General features: G+C 42.5%; 1 protein-coding gene across 1 annotated transcript; it reads left to right on the forward strand.

Annotated features, from left to right (window-relative positions):
- The first annotated feature begins 15,528 nt into the window (after positions 1–15,528).
- On the forward strand, positions 15,529–19,799 carry IL21 (interleukin 21). Its single transcript, XM_050320445.1, has 5 exons — positions 15,529–15,663; positions 15,784–15,819; positions 19,006–19,143; positions 19,584–19,664; positions 19,764–19,799. Exons 1-5 carry the CDS (start codon positions 15,529–15,531, stop codon positions 19,797–19,799), a joined length of 426 nt encoding a protein of 141 aa, XP_050176402.1.
- Positions 19,800–21,120: the final 1,321 nt, after the last annotated feature.

Genomic DNA, 21,120 nt, shown 5'->3' on the forward strand with positions numbered 1-21,120 from the left:
CACTTTCTGTAATTTAACTAGAAATGACATTACCAGTGTCATCCTAATTGTACTGAATTACCTCCCAAAGGTCTTGCCCCTGATGATACTGAGACAAAAGTTTCCACAGCTTTTCTGTCTCATAAAAAAAACTCACACTGCCTTACGCTGGCTTTAAGTGTATTGTATTTTCATTATACTTCTTGTTATGTTTTATTATATATTTACTTCAATTTACTGATATTTTCTATAGTCTGAAATATGCTTTAAATGCTTCATGAAAGAACCAAAATTAACCTTCTAACTTACCACCAAAATAATCTCCCAGAATGAATCAGTAAAACCTCCAAGCCATTTTCAAGTAAAGTGATACCACATTGCCAGAATGACAAGCACAGCATTGCCTCACAGATGATAAACCAGAACTGAATTTGAGAAACCTCACACAGACTTTCTACAGTGAATCATCTTTTTTTTTTATTATTATTATTTTTAGATGGGGGTTGAAGAAAGGGTGATTCATCCCATTCTGAAATTGTTTTCTGTTTCAGTACAACTTTGTTTTCTCCAACACCTTTTGAGCAATATTGGAAGAGCAGAATAACAATTAAATCAGTCCCAGCAGAAGAGAAAAACAAGTCGGGGGACAGGAAGAGGCATTTTCTGTCTGAGATTTAGGAAGGAGTGGAGAAGCAACGAGGCAGAGTTTTACAGAAAAAAGCTCCTCTCAAGGTGAACAAAATTAATCTGTTTAAAACAGAAACAGAGATTCTGAAGCCAGAGAGAGAAACGGTCACTACTGAGAGAAAAAGAAGATACTGGGAGACGCGGGCTTTCCAGTGAGGCCCTGGGAGCTGTTTCTTTGCCCTCACGGGAGCAGAGTGACGAGGACACGCCAGTTTTGCTGCAGCACTGGCGGGTGGGTGACGTCACAGATGCTCCAGAGCAGCGGGAGGAAGCAGTGGATGAGGATGCAGCGATACCATCGAGGCAGCGCCGAGCGCTGTGGGAGCACCAGGCACTGACACGCTCACAGGGCAGAAGTAAAAGATGAAATAGTTGCTAAAATAGCAAGTAATAAGCAGGATGGGTCAGGTTTGGGAATGCATCTCTTGCCCAAAATGGGGATGTCTGGCTTTGAGACTTCTAGCAAGGAAGCTGAAACAAACCCACAAGCTTTCTTGCTCAGACAGCCAGAGTGACTGTGGGTAGCCACTAGCTGTGACTAATGCCACAGAGGCTCTTACCAGTGCTGAGCCCATGCAGGTCCTGCATCTTGCAGCAGGAGGTACATGGCAGGCACTGAAGTCACTCACTCATGTGCCTCTCGCCTATACATTTAGGAGAAAAATACTGCCTGCACATTTAATTCTCAGAGCCTTGGGTAAACTGATGTACTCGGTGAAGTCATCCCAGGAAAACTGTTTGCCAGGAAGGATTTGAAGGAGGAGAAGAGGATGGCTTGGCATCTCTATTGCAGCAGCTGTTCCCAAAGGTGCTGCAGATGTTGTTGTCTCCTGCAGAAGGAGCAGCTGTCTCCCACAAATGTGCTCCTGGGACGTGGTGGTGTTCCTCCAGGCACGAAGGATGTCGGACTCAACCCCTCTAGTATCACCCTCTCTTCTCCAAGACACCCACCATAACCACATCTTCACCCCTTTGTGACTGTGGTTTGAGGTGACCTGAGCATTAGAGGTACTCTGTCAGCCTCAGAACCCTGGGTGTTGTTTTCTCTCCGCTGGTGAGACATAAGAGACATGACCTCAGCTACACAGCTCCCCAGCAAACCAACTGCCCACCTCCCACGCCCCAGGAAAGGACATCTCCTTCTTGGTGCACAGGTGAAAGATGCCAGAGTGCCCCAGTGCTGCCAGCAGAACTGGAAGAGAGCAAAAAGCAAGAAGGAGAAAAGTCCTCCTCACACAAGTGAAAGCAGAGGAAATTCAGGGCGACGGGGGCAAGTCTGAAGCCTTCAGTGTAGGCGATTGTCCTTAGCTCCTGGCTGCCCTGACAGGCACTTGTGTGGCATAATGATGACATTAGTGAGGAACAAGACACTAATCAGGTCGAGGTTTCGGGTTCTTTGCTTCCCTCCTAGACAACGGTTTACAAAATATAAACCAAATAGTTGTTTCAAAACACCAACACGCAGCGCTAAGGTGGGGTAAGCCAGGGGCATTGCTTCCCTGCTGGTTCTCAACCAAACATGATCACTGATCCTTACTCAAGCAAGAGCAGATAGGCCCAGAACAATGTCTATCAGACCCACCCCAAAGAAAATCTTGCTTGCTGTCCACATAAGAGCATCAAATATTTTTGCCTAAGGCACCCAGGGGCTGTTCCTGCTATCCGTACATATTTTAGAACCATCGAGATGCAGGACGGCGAATGTAGCTACTGAAACGGTCCTGCTGCTGCCTTTCCTGTGCAGGGACTACTCAAGCATTTCTCGTGGCTTACCTGGAGGGGAGCAGACTGCAGTCTTGCACGAGGGTTTGGATGACAGCTGGCCTGGTGTGGGTCCCCATGAGGGAAGCTCTGCCATGCTGAGTGTGTCACTACATGCACCTTGAAGCTCCCAGGTGTGGGGGATTAAGGGCAGCTTCCCTGTGCACCAACTCTTTTCACTTCTAAAAGGCAACTGAGCTTACTCTGCATCGCTGTACGTTCTCTAAAGCAGCAAAGAAATAAAAAAGATATTTGATTTTAAAAAGTCGATTTAAATTATTCTAAATGTTCTCAGATTTCTAAAGCAAATAAAGTGTTTTTACATGCACCAGGCTGTTTGTCATGGAAAGCAGTCTCCAAAAGGAAACCCACTCATTATCTTGTTCAGGCTAAGTTAGAGAATGGCAACCTCCTGGTGCCTTCTCTTGGCTCCCAGATAAATCCACTACACCCTTCCCCTGAGCCTCACATCTCCCCAGACCTCAGCCTTGGCAGAATGGACTACACGTGTATTTTATCTTTTGTAAAAAGACTTGCACGGATTTTGAATTGAAAGCCTTCAAGGTATTTTGTGATTTAGAAAGAATACGATAAGTATAATAATAATAAGTTTGTGTTTTGAGTGACTTCCTACTGTATCCTCTTGATAAAGTGAAGGCCACACGCCTCCACAATTTTCCATTTGCACAGAATTCCACCAGTTTAATCAAAGTGAAACATAAGGTACTGTTATGGTCCTTGTACTTTCAGATTTCCTTACTGATAACCCACATACAATCCGTTAACCCATTGCATCATTCAGAAGAATAAACAACCTGGGCTCAGCATACAGGAAGCTGAACAAAAAGGAAATAGAAAATATTAGTTTTCATGTATATATTTTCACCTCTGCACAGTTCAGGCTGAAGCATTTTCACAGATCAAGGCTGTCCTTCAGATGAGCCTGTTAAGTTCCCTATGGAAACAAAAAGCATTTCCTATTTTTATTTTTTAAGTCTGAGCCTTTTTCATTTAAACCACTGTTTAGTCCAGTCCCACTGGACTAAAGGATGGATCCAGTGGTTAATAAGGGTAGCAGAAGTCAGACTTATTTCCCATTCTCTGGTATCATCTATACTGCAATATTAAAGGTTAGGTGTTTGTGTAGTGCCAAAGATCAGCATCTCAGCCACACAAGCTCAGATATATACACAATGGAAGTGGCAAGGGACAATATAACCATTTCCTTGGGGACACAGACTGAAAAATCCAGGTTTTTTACCTCTAATAAGGAAGTATTTCCACAGTTTGAGTAAAAGAAAGGTGTTTAATACCTCTGCTCAGATGCAGAGGTGGGAACTCTTACAGACACTTAGGTTAGAACCTCACTTCAGGGACAGAACCAAACACCCATCTATTTCTAGGTATGTCACAGGACAAAGACTTTCCAACAAGAGGAAGGATCCAGTATCAAACCAGTTTAATCCCTGTGGATGTACTGGCTCCAGCTGGGATGGAATTCACTTTCTTCACAGATAAAGAAAGCCTACAATGCTGTAATTCGGATTTGTGACAAAAAGGTGGAGAAAACACACCAGTGCTTTGTCTGTGGCTCAACAGTCCTTGCACAGCATCAAGGCTTTCTTCAAAAGGCTGATCTGCTGCTCACATCATTTTGTTAATAGTATGAAAGATTTAACTTTTTCAGTCAGTCCTGTAAAACTTCAGTGGGTTTGAGTCACGTTATTTGGTCCCTAAGTTATTTCAGGGGCTGCTCATGAAACCTGTCACTGATTTTTGCTGAAGTCACTGCAATAAAAGAATGTAACAGGTAGATTTGTTCTGAAACTCTTTTAAAGAGTACCTGTCAATAAATCAATGCAGGCAGAGGATTATTTCTGTGGGTATTTTGGTGGATATAGGAGAATTCCTTGACATACAGTGCACAGTAAGCTAAACACTGAGCCAGTGAAGCTGCTGGGAAGGTCAGGAATAGAAGTTCTTTCCCTGGGGGTGTTTGTAGGCTGAGCATTGCTCAGCACCCCATCCAGCCCCACACCCTGCTGGGCAGGACCTGGCTGCCCCATGTCCTCTGCGTGCCTGCACTTATGCCTGGGCATGCTGGCTTGATTTGACCTTGATTTCATAGTTTTTTTCCTGAACAAGCCCAAGAGGATCTCACATTGCCAAAAGGGAAGGTCCTCTGTGCAGTAGGTATTTTTTCCTCTGCTTTCCGTACCGCCTAAGGAAACAAGCACTTGTACTTTGAACACCTCCCCTTTGCTGATAAAATGGTTTTCCTCAGCTCTAAGATACTTGCCACTCTCACACGATGCTAAATGGAAACACTGTCATCTGCAAACAAAACTACAACGCACAGACAAAGAAATACTGCTCACCACAGCACTGGAGATATTTTCAAAGCTGCTGTTCTGCTATTCCATTGTAACCCTGGTGTAAGTCAGCTACATAAGGAGGGGAGATATGGCAAGGAAACAAGGAAGCAGCTGAACTCGGAGGTGCAGGAAGTTTTTGTCTTCTGTCTCTCAGCAGAGTGATTCTTTTTTACATGATTATTTTCTGGGGCTAAGTGTACTTAGCACTGCTGACACTATTCACAAGTCCACTAGAGAGCAGCTATGCCTCACATTTACTGAGGGTTTTTTTTTTTTAATTAGTTTCTCTGACATTTATTGCACTTAAAACAAATGACTAATCAGCCCTGGAAAGCTTTCTCAGTACTAGACTGAGAGGTGTGGATTGAGGCTGATTCATACCAGTGCATGAATGCTTGCTCTTGGCACTGAGCCGCTCTTGTTTGTGCACAGTATCCTTCTCAATGAAATCTTGTCTCATACTGAAGTAAATTGACACCTTGTAGGGTCAGGTTCCCTTGAATCCCTTCAGTAAGGAATACACACATTTTCTGGAGGAAGTCCTTTCCCATCAATGGATAAAACAGGAACTGAAAAAATAGCTCAATATGGCTGGTTTACCCCATTTTCACAAGCTGCAAGAAAAGTGCTGGGTAGGCCTAAAGAACTAGGAAGGCACAGCAGTCCACGTGAACCCATATTAGGCCATTTTCCACTAACTTATAGAAGATTTTAAATAACACCGCAGAATGAATTACCTTAATGAGAAGACAATGTATTGTACAAAATATACAATTTTAAACAGACAATTTAATGCATAAAATACTGGTTTCTCCTGACCATCCTCTTAACCCTTATAAAATATTCAAAGCTATGTTTCTTTAACATCAAGGAACAGGTTAAATATAAAGACATGGTTTAAATTCCAAAAGCTTCAGTATGTATCTTTCTAAACTACTACTACCTGTCAAAACAGCTGGCAAATCATTCAGGCTGGACATTATACTCCAAACAATAAAGAAATGTTTCTTTACCAGCTTTTGAAGCTATTTCAAATAAACCAAAACTTCATAAAGAAAAACCCGAATGGAAAGTTGAAATGCTCATATGAAAGTGTCAGCGTGAAACATTTTGCTGTTTCTAATTATTTATTTGTTTTGGCAGACACTGGACGAAACCCATAAAATCACTCAAGATTGAAAGGGATAAAATCTCTGCAGATCAATCCTTAAAAGCATTGAACTAGGTCTTGCAATAGAAAAGAAAATAAAGCAGCTCAGAGAATGAGTAAGGAGAGTTTCCATGGCATGTAATTGTGTCAGAAGGTAAAACTTAAAGCTCTGCTCAGTGTTAAAAGACAATTTAAAGTGAAGTAAATGGTGGCATTTCTCAGTGTGGCCAATGCAGAAGTGCTGAGGGCAATGGCAAGAAGAGAGCCAAGAAAAAAATCTACAGGGTCTATTGCCTCTTTGCCGGTATTTTTCACAGCACCCTTCAAAATAACGTTCCTGTTTAACCTTTCCCTGCAGATCCACCACAAACAGCGATTTTAAAGCACATCAGCAGCCTCTGATCTCCGGGTATTGTTTTGGAAATTACAGCTTTGTCTCCTTTTTCCTTCAGGCCGTTTCTGACATTCTCGTGAGTTTTCCTGTTCTCAGGTTTTAATGTTTCCATTTCCCTTCACGGTTTTGCCCTTTGTGCAGTGGTACCAAGCAGAATTATTTGGCAGCCTTCAGAGTGCCATCAGTCCTGTGACTTTTCAGCTGGGCCCTCAACACTAGGGAGGTCAAACCTGCAGAAGGAGAGATTTAAGGAGCTGCTTTTGATCCCCAAGCATCTTGGAAGGGAGAGGGGGTGCCCAGGGCAGGGGTGTAACACATGTGGTTCATTGCCTGTCCCTGGCCAGCAAAGGGCAGGTCGGTGAGGAGGACAACAAGCTGGGAAATACACGTGGAAACACAGTGGATAAGAAACCACCTCAAAATGCCACCAAGCCAAGCAGGGATTTGAAGAACGGCAGGCTTAGCTACAAAGAGAAGAAAAGGCATTGATAGAGTCTTGCATGGGTTGAATAACAAAGTAGTTGTGTAATCCTTATGATAATCAGAACAGGAGGATGGGGAGTGGGAATTGAGCTATGTGGAAAGGAATGCTGAATCCTATGATATTGTTTCCGGGTAAATTCTGGATGCTCCAAAAGAAAGCACGTCCTTGTTTATCTGCATATCTTGGGATATGGGAAAGATGGGACTTTCAAAAGCCTCCATTGCTCTGGACTAGAACATCTTAAGTGCCTCCTTGTTTGTCTCTTGGGTTTCCCACAGGTTAGTTCAGAGAAGGAGCACTGCCTGCTCCAAGAACAGGTATCAATTGTTAAGTCTGCAAGAAGCTCATGAACAACAAGCAAGAAAAATGTCCTTGCCCCAAAGAGTAATTTTAGAGACCAGTTTTACTACTGTCTTGTATATTCACCTAGAGATGAAGTCATGTGTCTACTGCCTCAGGTTTCTGAGAAGAAAACACAAGCAGGACAAGAAACCTTAATTTTCCAGTCAAGGGAATAATGTTAGAGTAACACTATTGAATTTTTTGTTTTTCCTTGAAAAGGAACAACTTTCCTGGGAAGACCAACGAGATACCAGCAAAGAATTAAAACCTATGGTCTTCTATTGGTGTTTCAATATGGAAATTACTGAAAATTATTAAGATGAATCTTGCAGTCATCCCTCTGATATAACTGTCAGTGGGTGATCACACTTTCAATCTTTGCTCACACACAAGTCTCTGACTAATGTTTTCAGACGGATTTTTGTACTCCCACAAATGCAGTGAGTAGTTATTCTCACACAAGTAGTTATTTCATTTATATTTCAGCAAGAAACTTTGTATTTTGAATTTCCTTTTTTCTTCGCCTTCATTTTCTGCACAGAGGTCTTTGCTCGTTTTTAATACATTTCCATAGGTTCACTAACAGGGAAGGGTGTGTATTCTGGGAACTTGCCTGCCAGAGGCAAAACTGTTGTTGGTGAAAACTCAGAACTTCGGGCAGTCACTGCAGTCGCTGCTCCCGACAGCGAAGGGAACAGGATTTGCCAGGCTCAGGTATCCTGTATTGCCACAGCTCAGCTTTCTGGGGAGTTCCAGGACAGGAGACACTCACCAGAGCAGAAGGGAGAAGAGGGAGGGAAGAAATGGAGGCTCACAGAGGTGCATCCCTGGCTTCTCCTGACTCCAGTTGAGTGACGCAGACACGGGTGTGTTCCCACCACAGCTACATGATATATCAAAGCCAAGAAACTTACTCTCCCCTCCTTCCAAATCCAGCTGTGCAGACCTGCCAAATCCCCTGCACCAACATTAGCACATTCCACCCTTATGCCTGACAGCTGGACTAGATGATCTTGAAGGTCTCTTCCAGCCTTGATGATTCTGTGAATCAATTCACTGGAAGAAGGATAAAACTCAACTACCAAAGAAAAAAAGCACACAACTGATCAGTTATTATTTTTCTGTGATTCCACGTACTTCTGCTGCAGTTCTTTGTCCTACCTTTAGATTCTTCAGTCTTGGATTTACCTTACATGTAAACTTATTTATTTAGACCACCTGAAAGACCATGGATACTGCTGGTTCCCTTAAATGGCACCAGTATCATGGTTTCTTTTAAATTGCCTTACTTAGCTAGTTGGGGGTTTTTAAATCAAATTCTCACTTGGAATATTTTTATTTTATCGTGTCTTTGTCATTTCCCACAGTTAGCTTCTCTGTTTGCTTCCACACGTGAAAAATGCTTTCTTCTCACATCTGGCTCTCTGTAATTAATTTTAATTTCCTTCTTAGATCTTCATCGTAACCAAGAATATCTTGATTTGTCTCGCTTTTTGAGGTCAAAACATGCTCACAGTGCATCTTAAAACTATTTCCATTACTGTTTCCACTGAATGCAAGGAAAATATGTTGACTTCATTAAAAAAAAAAAAAAGCATAAAATTAAACCAGAGATAATTTTCATAAATTAGATGTACAGATTTCACAGCTCAGAAACAAGGATGTCAAACGTGTCCAGCCTATACAGCCGCCTACACAGAAACCAAAAGGTTTCAACGACAAGTCACTGAAACCACACATTTTTATCCAGGACTACCTTTACCAAACGGGTGCTGCTGCTTCAGTGTGATGACTGATCACACAATCGTTTTTCCAAGGTTCGCTTAAGGTGCTGACCTGTGAAGAAAAACGAAACTCGTTATGCAAACAAGCGAGCCCTATAGCTTCTCAAATCTGTGTGTGTGTGCGTGTAGCAGATAAATCTGTATGCACGGGCACATGCATTCACATCTGTTATACACGGCTAGTTAGAGGTACAGACCGGAACAGAGACATCTGAGAAAACAGAAGTCATAAAGAAAAGCTGTTCTTCCAAAGACACTCAAGTTTATCTGTTAAGGACAACACGAGCTAGTCACCTCAGCACTGCCTAACCTGCCCTAAACAATTAAACAGCAGATGTATTTCAGTGTAAAGTCGTGACAAAGGGCATTACATTCACAAAGTAATTCATACATAAGAAACAGAAGAGTTAGTATTTAAGAGAATTCTATACTGGTATAGTTGCTTCCACATCAAGAGATTTGATCGATACAACCGCCTGGGAAGTAACAACAAATCCTGCTCGAGCAATGCTATTATACCTGCAAGAGCCCTAAATGCGGACCAGGTTGCAGAGCTAAGACATCCCTAAATCCTCTCCCACAAAACCATTCTGCCAGACACTGCACTTGAGCCGCAGCTGAAGGGCTGGATGCTGCCCGCACTGGCACCCCACTGCTGTTCGTGGAAGGGTGCTGCTGAGCGATACCCAGTGGCCCCCTCAGCCCCGCGTGCTCAGGAGGTACGTGCTGCGTAGGCGATCACGGGTTTGTTTGTTCAGTAGCAAAGCCAGCAGGACAGCAGTGTCTGACTTCCAGCAACTCACCGCCATTTGCAAACCTGTCAGCTGCGCTAAGGAGAAAGTAGGAGGTCAGGGTGAAATGACTGCGATCAAAACAAAGGTAAACAAACTCCCGAGGCCCTCGCAAGAGGGATTCTTAACCTGAATCACTTCAGACCCAAGGTCCTGTGACAGAGGCTCCTCAGGCTGCATGGAGCTGTGACGCAGAGCAGCGGTGGCCGGACACAGAAAGTTCATTACATGGTTTTGCTGCTGGAGAAAGCGCTTCCATTACTGCATCCTGAGAACTGCAGGGGTGGCTTCTGCCTCAGCCTTCCCTTGGGTTGTGCAGTGGGACACCAAATCCTGTTCTCCGCTGCAGGAGCTGAAGCCCAAGTGGTGTCTGACGGCTGGTCCAGTGGTTTGCAGCACAGTGGTGGAGCACAGGGGAAGCTGAGGAGCTGGTCTGCAAGCAGGTACTTGGAGTCACTCCAAGGGGACACAGACTGCATTCTCCAGTGCAATCTCACACTGCTCCTCTGTCCCCACTACTTCTTGGTGTGCCAGAGGTGCCCCAGCACTGTATGTCGTGACGCTGTCCCTGGGCCTGGGAACACACGAAAGAAAGGGCAGGAAAACAATGTGAATGAGCTTATAGGACTTGGAACCAACCTCATCACTGAAAATATAATTCTAATATAAACTGCGTATAAACAGTAAACACACACACATAGATGAAATAGGGTACAATCTGTAAACCAGAAAGCAAAACTGTTTAGGAATAAAAGTGGTATTCAGTCACCTGCTTCTACCAATAATAACGATAATAAAAAGGAGAAAACTGCATTTTATTTCGAAGTTAACTTTATGCAGAATGTATTAGTAAGGGCAGATTTGCTGGAGAGGAGGGCAAAGGGGCCATAGCCTCTCACTGGCTGTGCCCTGTGTTTTGCTCTAGACTATGTAAGAGAGAACAGCAGCAGTACTGTTTCATTTTGTTATCAAAACACAAGCTGTAGTCTCACACTGATCACCATGCAGGACATGCCAAGATATAGGGAGGCCCAGCTGCTGGTGGAATAGTTACCTATGGAGCATATTCCCAAATCCTGCAGTCGACTGTGCACCACACATGACCATCTTTAGCCGATAATGGTTTGGAGGTTATTTGTTTTATGCTACTGAAGTTGTAACGCAGAAGTAACTCTTGTTGACTTCTGTTCCTTCTGTTCGTTAGCCTTGTGCCATTCTGCATCCTGTCCAACATCTGCGCGTATCTCTTGGTTTTTCTTTCTCGACATTGTGGATGAACGTGACATAAACTGCAGCTTCAGCACCAGCACCTCCCTGCTGTGCACACCATGGAGTCGTTGGGAAATGTGTATTAGGCACAGACAACACTTCTGAGGCAGAAAGCCTGTGCCCTGTGGGCCACAATTCCCAAGGAGACCTGCAAACCTGCAGTGCATCAAGCATGGGCTTGTTTTAGCTTGTTGCCCCCCATTGCTCCCCATCTGTGGCTTTCAGCTGAACAACTCCTTTCTGCCCTCAAATTTTTAAGAGAATTGTGGTAGCCTCACTTCCTGTCAACTGCTGCCTCGTCTTCTGAATGTGGCTGTCCTCTGGTAGTGGCGAAAGATTATTATTAATACAGTAAAGGAGAATGAAGCTGCTTCAAAAAAGTTGTAACACAGTTCGGGCACGGCTCCACGCTCTTACTGTTCCAGAGATGGAACAGTTCAGGCCTTATGCAGGAGTTTTTAATGGGAAACATGAAAGGAACTGCGTGACACGGATACCTGCAGTGCCAGAAGACCAGACTGAGTGACCCAGCGAAGCTTCTTCCATCCTACATGCTGAGAAAGGTGTGACCCAGGAGCTGGGAAGCTCCTCCAGTATTAAAGAAAAGACTTAAAAGGACATTCTCTCAAGAGGACAGCTCTGAATATCTGGTTCTGTGCAGAGGGTCTAGGCTTGTTTCAGGCTCTGGATGTTGACAGGATGTTTTCTCAGTACAGTTGCTGATAAGGCTAAAAATACAACGAACTATGTGCCTAAAAGCATCACCGGGTTGACCTAGGATTAGAAACTGGCTGTAAGTTAACTCTGGAGGAACATTATGGAGAGTGTCAGTGGTTTTGTACTGTTGTCTATTAATACTTTAGTGCCTTTGTCACCACATTCGGAGTTATATTTAGTCTGATTTTTATAGTAAACACAATCTAAGTATAGATTTTTTTCCCAGGTTTGGTTTTTCTCTTTTCAGAACAATGTTAAAATATACAAGAATTCTATCAAAGCTTATAACGAGAAAATGAAATCGCAAGGGGGTACAACAAACTTGCAAGGTTGTCAGAAATATTCAAAGACTGATTTTCCTAAATCTGTTGTACAGGAGTCTTCTTCCTAGTCTCCAGTTTTCCATCATAACACTCTCCCCTTGCTTTCCTACAATCCCCCCCAAGTCACAGATAGTATACACAAGGAATTGAACGTACCTAGTTCTCAAAAATTCTTTGAAAGCAGCCCCGTGCATTACAGACTTTTTTGGCTGAGCCATAGCAATGACTAAGCGGTGGGAAAAGCCTCCGTTCAGCTCTACTGTAAAGGAAAATGTGGGTGGGGGAACTGGGCTTTCGGGGTCGAAGTCATTCAGCACTTGGGTGGCACTGTGGCAAGGAGGAAAGAGGAAGACTGGGCCTGGGATGGGAGGTTTCTCAGATTTCCACTCTCAGCCATCCCTGTAGGGCCAGGCTGGCAACAGTGCGAGAGAAGGTGTCATTATTTGACTCAGCATGTTCCTAAGCCACAAGAGAGAAGTGACGTATGTAAAAAACTTGTTGCTCGCTCTTATCTGATAAGAGGGATATCAAGGAGTTTTCTCCACTGCCTAGACATAGAGGAAGTCCTTCTTTGTCCTTATATTTCACTTTCTCTGTCAGCATGCCTTTCTTGATTCAATTATTGTGACCTTACAACCTCTAACACAAGACAGGAGACTACACAGTTTTAGAGACATGATATGCAATCACAGGCTACCACATCACCAAATAGCCATTGTTTGGCTTCCCAGCTACTCCACCAGCTTCAAAACTGTTTTCTGATATACCTCATTTAGTTCAGCAATATACCAAACAGAGCCATCTCACCTCCCATGTATTTGGTGGAAGTCTGCCTGCACCAAATCCATGAGTTATGCTGCTGGACCAGCAAACGAATAAAGTCTGCCACACTTCTGTGATGCTTCAGGTAGAAAATGACAGTGCTTCCCTTACTGCCCAAACGGTCTCTGGTATTACTGTGCAGCTGTTCTTGCACCATCTTCACCACAATCAGTTTTATCTCCTCTAATATCACGCACTGCCTTTTGCAGAGCAGTGCTGCACAATGACACAGACCAACGCCCTCTGTGTTGTCCCTTCAAGCCCTGCATTTCTCAAAACACACGGAGAGTCATACTGTGAATTAACTGAAGTTTCACAGTGATTCTGAAGTTGTCTGCAAACAATCTGCAGGGGTATCTCTGCATGAAACAATGTCGGCCACCAAATGACGTCAGAACTATTAGAGTTGCATTACACATCCAAGGGGAAAAGTTTCCAACCATATCAACCAAATAAAAATGCATAAAATAAAGGCTGGCATGACCACCCAGCTGGGCTCGAATGAGCTTCTCGAGAGAACCCCAAATCGAAATAATTTCTGCTTCTGCTTTTTACTGTCATTATCACCAGCCTCGCTCCTTGACTACCAACACTTCCAACAGTACAGCCAAAAATTAGACTGGGAACAAATGCATGTCCAGTCAAGTTACTAGTAACCACCTGCAGAGCAGATGAACGTTCAGTTCATGAGGAGTAGAGCTAAGTACTCTCTTCATGTAAAGAATACCACTATCAGAAATAATCTCTCCATCCTCTCAGCAGCCTCAGGGAGGTGCTGGACAACAGACAAAATTTTGCAGAGCTTCACACAGGAATGGAGTTGAAGGCGGGGGGATAAAAAGAAGTAAGTATTGGCTACCATGTCGGCTACCTTTTGTTTCTCAAACAAAGGATGCCGCTGATTTCCATTAATAACATTTAGCTATAAATTAACACAGCTTTAGAATATAACCTATTGAGATACTCTATTTCACAGTCCAGCTGTGCTGCTTATCTAAAATTATTTCAAGACATATCCACATGAGGAAAAAAAAAAAAAAAAAAAAAAAATCATGCTACCTTTTCTTCAAGAAATGATGTTTTGGTAGAAGAAAATATTATTTCTTACTTATTTCTGTTTCCGTTTTTCAGGATTTCTGTTCCTTTTTACCAGGAGAGATTTTGTGTGTGCATGCATGAGACTGTGAGTGCACTGTGTTACCTACACACACACCCCTGTAAAATCTGTTCCTGTAAGCAATCTATTTTCTGAAAGATGAAAAATTACTTAAGCACCTAAACAGCAAACACTAAACAGTCGTTTGTACACAGAAAACAGACACTTGAGTCTGCCAGATAGAGCTCAGCAGCTTAAATGTTCATTTTTAAATGAACAAGAAATAGGTGACCCAGCCTGACAGCCCAGACTCAGCCACCAGAGAGAAACACACAGGTGCATTTTTATACAATGGCAGCATATTACACACACTCCCAGACACCAAACTGAAATCCAAACTCTGTGTAGCTTTTGTAAAGCATCTCCAAAGCCATCTGAAATCTTGAGGTTTTCAGAGGCAAAGATTTTCTTTGAAAGACACTTGGCCATCTTTTTATTCACCAGAGCAAAGGTGTCCAAGAGGCTTTAACTAACCTCTACTCATTCTACACAGGAACCTTTTAATGGTACGATAATGCCACGATAATGATAATAACAGTCCCTGGTGCCTGAAGAGACTTTTGCTGGGATTTCACACAAAACAAATGCACTTCTACGTTCCAAAGGGAATTCTCAGGTCCCAGTAATCACGTCTGCTTTGAAGAGATTAAATTACAAAACTAACCTCAAGCCTAGCAGCTGAAGAAAGTGTCCCTTGGGACTCACCAGGATCCAGTCCCTGATCTTCCAATACTGCTCCCATGCTGGTAATGGGCATGGATGCAGGGATTCACCTCTCCCAGGGCAATCCCTGCAATTTTCAGCCCCAGTGGGCATGCCCTCCACCACAATGCTGTTATTATATCTGGTACTGGTTCCAAGCAAATATAAAGCAAAATTCATCTGGCTTAAATGCCAAGATGAGCTTTTTCTCACAGCTCTAACAGAAACCAAGCTGAGAATGTAAAAGTGGTGGTTCGTAGATACCAGAGGGAATTGGCTAACAAACATTCCTTGGAGCCATAAAGCAAGATAAATACATTTAAATTCTGAAAAGAAGTCCTGTTGTATTTCTCCAGAGCAGTACAGAAGAGCTTCAGATGGAGAGATTCATTAAAAAAATGCAGCATCTTTGTTTACCTAAGCCTGTGGTTTCTAAGTAGCTACTTTTTACTACGTTTATTTCTTGACTCAAAGTGAAAATGGGAATTCACCCTTTTCTCTTTTTTTCCTGTCCAATGTGCAGATGGGGCACATTTTCTTTCGCTCCAGCCATCCCTGCCCCCCCACGCACAAGCTTGCATAGATGCACCTAAGCCAGTGGAAAAGAAAAAAGGGTTACTCATTAATCCATTCTACAAAGCTTTCCAAACTGAAATGGGTGGGGTCTGCATCTCCAGCAGGGAGCAATATATAGATAGGTGCAGAGCATACCTGGGCACAGCTCAAACTGGAGTGGTAAACTTGGACAGCACAACTTTGCTCCTGGCCCATCTGAAAACAAAACTCATCAGGATGGAGAGGACGATTATTTTCTGTATGCTTTTCTTCTGTTCCAGTACAGCGCTGGCTGCAGCTTCACACAGAGCACTAAAATACAAACAGATTCTCCAGACAATTGAAAAGTTAGAACCCACAGTGAAAGATAAGGTAAGCAAGGCATTTGTCATAACACTGAAATTGTTTTCAAGCATTATGTGTTGCTTAGTATGTATCTCCTGAGGGGCATCGCTTTCAAGACTTTTCTAACTTAGATTTGTTTCATTGTAGGATGTGGAATTGCTGCATACACCCGAAAATCCTGTGGTGAGACTGCTTTAACATTTCTTTCTATCAATTTGATTTTGTACTGGTTTATTCCATTGCTAAGAGGCACGTGCATTCTTCTTCACATCTCTGACCTAGTACTCTAAATGTGGAGCTAGACTAAGAAAATACTTTTATGAAAATTTCCTGTTTCTAAATATTTAATGGCAGGAGTGCTTATATTTTGCTGTCCTAATTACTGTTTTACTATTGTACGTGTATTCTAAGCCACCCACAGATTCAGAGTTGCATGTGATCCATTTACTCAAGGAATAGTGCTGAGAGTCAGGGTTCATTCAAGATCCAGCTGAGCAGCAGTACTTTTGGGGATGTGGGTTTCGGGAGTGGAAGTGGCACGAGCTCCAGCCATGCTGGAAGCATCACTTGAATCCGAAAGGACCGCCTTTCCCTCCCACTGAAGCTGAATGCCAAGAGTGGCACTGTAAGGCCATATCACAGAGCACTTCCTCTCATATCTACTCACACTGGTCTCTCTGAGACTGTTTGTATGCAAGGGTTGTGCTGTCAACAGGAAGACAAAACTGCATTCTGCAGTTGTAGAATGCTCTGTGGATTATAACTACTTAAAAATACAAGAACAGCTCCCCATGAATCCCTTTTTAATACTGCTATTTCTCTACACATTATTTATTGCTGATATTTTGTATCTTCCAAGGTCAGGAACTTCTTATGTGTGTAGTACATTTATAATTCCAGAGTCACAGAAAGTCTGTGCATACTCAAAAGTGGCAGGATGTGTCACAAACTTAAATGCTAATCATAGCAACAACATGTCTTAAAAACTTAGAGGGCAAAGGCATCCTGCTTCGATAACCCCCAACATGCAACAAAGGTCTAGAGTGAACTATGGCTAATATGATACCATACCTTTGTTATCAGCTGTCTTAAATTTTTGAGCCCTGACAACTATTTCGTAACACAAACAAATTGTGCATTATTATGCCGTAATGCTGCAAGCATTCTTACAAAACCCATCTACTACTCAGAGGACTGCAAACTCTCCTGCAAAGCAAATTCAGGAAGAAAGGAAAGAAACTCACCTCATTTCACACAGGTTTTGCTTGGCCTCCTCCTCGGCTTTACAGTTGCCTGCATTTTTTTTTGCTTGCCAAAAATATACAGAAGCATGACCAAAACAGAGACATTCCTTTGCACTGCTGGAAACAACTGCTGTGCACAAATCCAATGCACCCCGACTAATTGCTGGAGGGCTTTTTTTTCATTAACACTCTTTCTAACTTGTGGTGTCAAAGTGAAAAGGAGGAGATGATTAGCTGTCATTTTACTACAGCGTTTGCTGCTACCTCTGAAACAAAGCAAATACAACTAGTGACTAATTGCTTCATCAGGTTGTTTGAGAAAAAAAAACCCATGCTCACTTCAGGAAGGAAGACAACATTTCACTTGCTAGCTTAGGGCTTTACAGTCTGATTCTGGGAGGTCCTAAGTACCTCTGCTGAATACTAGAGAAGACAGAACTCATGTATTTAGAAGGTATTAAGTTGATACAGATTCAAATTCTGATGAAAAGCACTTAAAAAAATATTAGTGTGCTAATAGCAATTATCACCAGCAACCAAATTAGTGAACTTTTCATCCTACAGAGTGACTAAGATATGAATTACAGTGTGCCAAAGTGGCACTTGGGGCAGTTAGGTGCCATCACACCCTAACGAAGCTTGATTTAATCAAAAGTTGTTCATATAACTGTATTTCAAATATCAAAAATGCTGCTTTTATGATAACCTGCTTGCACCAGATGTAAATTTGGTCTTGAATATTGAAGAAGAAAACTACCTTTCATAACACTCAAAATTAGGTGGTTTAATCACCATCTGTTCTGGCTTCCTTGGGGTTCCTCGGTGTGGACTGTTAGTCCCAGTACAATCCCACACAAATTCCTAGGGACATAAGAGGACATCAACTCAAGGAAAATCACGCAGAGGTTGAAAAAGTAAATGAAGTGATTCCAGAGAGGAGGGAAGATAAGCTCTCTTGCTGGTGATGGACAGTGCAGCTGAAGTCATAACAGTGCTGATGTACACAGGATCAGTATCTAACCCTGCCGATTGCTAATTCCGGAAGTGAGGGCTTTACAGGCTAATCTGTGAAGTTAGTTTGAGTCAGATGCAGAGCAGTGCTGCAAATTGCCTCTGAGACAAACATTTGACATGCTTGCCTAGCCTCCCGCCCCTCAGACATTTCCAGTGGTCTGTGCTTTTTAATACCTCTTCATCGAAGTGCTTAACCCGTGCCCACGTACCAAACCCCGCAGTCCTTGCGGTGCTCTGACTGTTGGCCTGCCTGCAGCTGACTGTCAACTCAGCAAAACAAAAGAAAGGCAGCAGAGATGAGAAATGCTGGTTTCTCAGCTCATCACGGATGAGACACAAAACGTTTTCAGTTTCAGCTGGAAAATCGATCTCTTTTTAAAAAAAAACGAATGGTTTTTTTCCAGTAAGCGACACCGGTTACGGTAAGATGCTTGAAACAAACATAAATGTGTGGCTTTTAAGGAGACTAAAATGTTTTATCTAACCAATGTAAAATGTTGCCAGCAAGACTGGCTGTAAGCAACACACACGGAGGTTGCCTTCTTGTTGCCTGGTCCTTGCCCAAGCAGCAAAGTGCAGCGACATCTCTCAAACCCAAATGGGACTCGCCTTGGGTGGCAGTTGGTGTGCCAAGCAGGGATCAGGGCTTTGGAGCCTTTCCAATCCGTGCAATCAGCAGTTCTGAACGTTTCCTTCACTTTAAAGACTGGCTTCAGTAAAACACTGCTTTTCTTTCTCTGTTGACTGTCAGGTTAGTTTTGATGGTATTCCTTTCTCGTGTTATCCTGTGAGAACATTTCAATAGTTCTACGTCAACTGTAATTACGAAGGAGGCGGTATTAGAAATGGCAAAAAATTCGTAATTTAAAAAAATAAAATGCTCATGCTCGTGAAAAGCTACCACATGTAACATCTAGTCTTCTATCTATCTACTGTTATGATTAATATCCAAGCGGACGTTTTAGTTTGAAAATACTAAATATTTAAGTATTAATCCTAGATCAGGCACAGTAAAGCTTAAAGATCTTGCACATGGACCACGACCTAACCACGTGCAGGAAAAAGTGCTGAAACATCTGCTTTAAAACAGTTCCTTCTTTTCCTGCCCCAGGAGGGATGCGTGGACACAGCTCTGGGCTGCTTCAAGAACGGCACACTGCAATTACAACCCTTAAACGGCCAAGTGAATGCCATGTTCACCAAAGCCATGAGAGTCTTCAGGATGTACACTGTCAGAGGTTCTGGAAAGGTAGGATTTCCTCACAGTGCTCATAATGCTGATCACTGCTCCTTATTTTCTACAGCAGGCACCACCTGCAAGGCTAGAATTGTAGAAACCAAACGCGTTAGATAAAAACAATCTGCCTTTCCTTGCTTTGGAAATTAAACGTGTCCAATTTTTGCACTTTTGGGAGAGGCATTCACTGGGATCCTAAATCAATCACATGTATGTACTTGGCAGCCACGTGTGTGCTGGCAAAGGGACAGGGATCACTGCAAAAAAGGTGAAGGAAAGGTGCCATCACTAAATTCTCTCCCTTTCTGAAACAGCTTGTGCCTAAGCTTTTCCAGGTGGAAAAGGCTTTGCTTACAACCCTGTGGATTTTTCAGCGAGAAAGCTTGAAGCTTTCCCTGATTTATGGTTCTGATGTGCTGGTCAGAAGTGGCATGATTTTCTTTATCTTCCAGCAGTGTGAGTCTTCATGTGAATCCTACAAGAAGAAAACCCCCAAAGAGTTCTTGAAAAGCTTTGCAAAACTAATCCAAAAGGTAAGTAGAGTTGATTGCTCCTAGGTGCTTTCTACATATTGTAAACTATTAAAAATATCCTTCTTTTACACTATTTCTAACAATGCCTTGTTTTTACAGTTGCTCAAGAACGAATATAGCACACAACAGAGCTGAAGGCTGCTGAAAATCTACTTTTTAAAGCAGACACTATGTTATTTAAGATGTGAAAAACGTAAATATTTTTCATTGCTCTTATGCTGGGTTGTGTGTGTGTGTGTGCTAAGTGAAAGCTTCTCCCAAAATATTAAGGAATCTTTTCTGGATGGCTATTCATAAGGTGGATGCTGTTTTGAAAGTGATCCTAAGCCCACCTTACAGTGAAAATTAGATTGTAATTTCACAAAAATAGGTTCTCTTAAGGGACTTAACTGTCACCTTCTGCTGAACCAGAAAGACACGAGATCCTATATTTTTGCTTTGATCTTACACGAATCCCATGCAAAGATGTCTAAAACTTTTTAAAGAAAATGAACAAATATACCACACACACAATTTGATTTATAAGCTCTGTACCTTAGTTGACTATGGAAAAAATATCCTGCATTGAATTGCCTTCTAAATACTGGAAAAAACATTTACAAATGTATGGCATGTATGGCAGGGGTCTGACCTGTGATTAATGGCACATCTGCCTCAGGTTTCAACAGGGAGTGGAGTAACCCATGTGCTCTAAGTGCAGAGACACAATTTTGAGTGGAAAAACGCAGTTCAGAAGGTGGAATTTCATCCAGACTCCCCCAGCAAAACATGATAAATACAGCACAGGCATGACTGGCTGGTGTGAGCAGCCACTACAAAAGGTCCGATAAACACAGTAACTGATGATTATTCAGAGTGAAGCAGTTCAAATGCATATTGCTCTTTCTCAGAGGACAATACTTTACACCCATATTCATGTACTATATTAACACTACTCCTTCTCTCTCCTCTTCATTCATTTTAACAGTTTAAGCTTTATTTGCTTAAAATATATCCTTTAAAATCTGTCAAGTTTTTTGTTATGTGGAAACCTGCCTGTACAGCTTCTCAATCCTGAACATTTCTGTAGAACTATGGCCAGAGATACCACTGAAACTTTTTAAAGTAAAAGTGAGTATCACAGCACTTAAAAGTACTTTTAGCAGCCTAATTATAGACCACCATATTCTGCTTGCAATGATTCTGAACCCCTGGACTCTTCCACCTGAGCAGTAACTGCTAATTTACCCCCAGACAGATATTAGCCCCACACGAGGAAACTGAGCTTGGAAGAGAGGGTAAAGCCTTCCAGTAAAAATTAACCTTTCAGGTAATTTTTCTCTCTACTCTACTAGTAACGTGGTATAGAGAGGAAACTGGAAAACTACATCTAGTGCTACAATGGAAAATTACAAGCTTAGTTACCTCCACAAATAACGAGGCAGTATTAAAAATATTTCCATTCCTACCTATGTCA

The sequence above is a fragment of the Myiozetetes cayanensis genome, unplaced genomic scaffold, assembly GCF_022539395.1.
Source record: "Myiozetetes cayanensis isolate MyiCay16 unplaced genomic scaffold, myiCay2020 scf24, whole genome shotgun sequence".
NCBI classification, from domain to species: Eukaryota; Metazoa; Chordata; class Aves; order Passeriformes; family Tyrannidae; genus Myiozetetes; species Myiozetetes cayanensis.

Coding starts and splice junctions, on each gene's coding strand:
- IL21 (XM_050320445.1), top strand. CDS start 15,529: ATGGAGAGGACGATTATTTTCTGTATGCTTTTCTTCTGTTCCAGTACA. Junction 15,664..15,783: donor AACCCACAGTGAAAGATAAG/GTAAGCAAGGCA, acceptor GTTTCATTGTAG/GATGTGGAATTGCTGCATAC. Junction 19,665..19,763: donor TTGCAAAACTAATCCAAAAG/GTAAGTAGAGTT, acceptor TTGTTTTTACAG/TTGCTCAAGAACGAATATAG.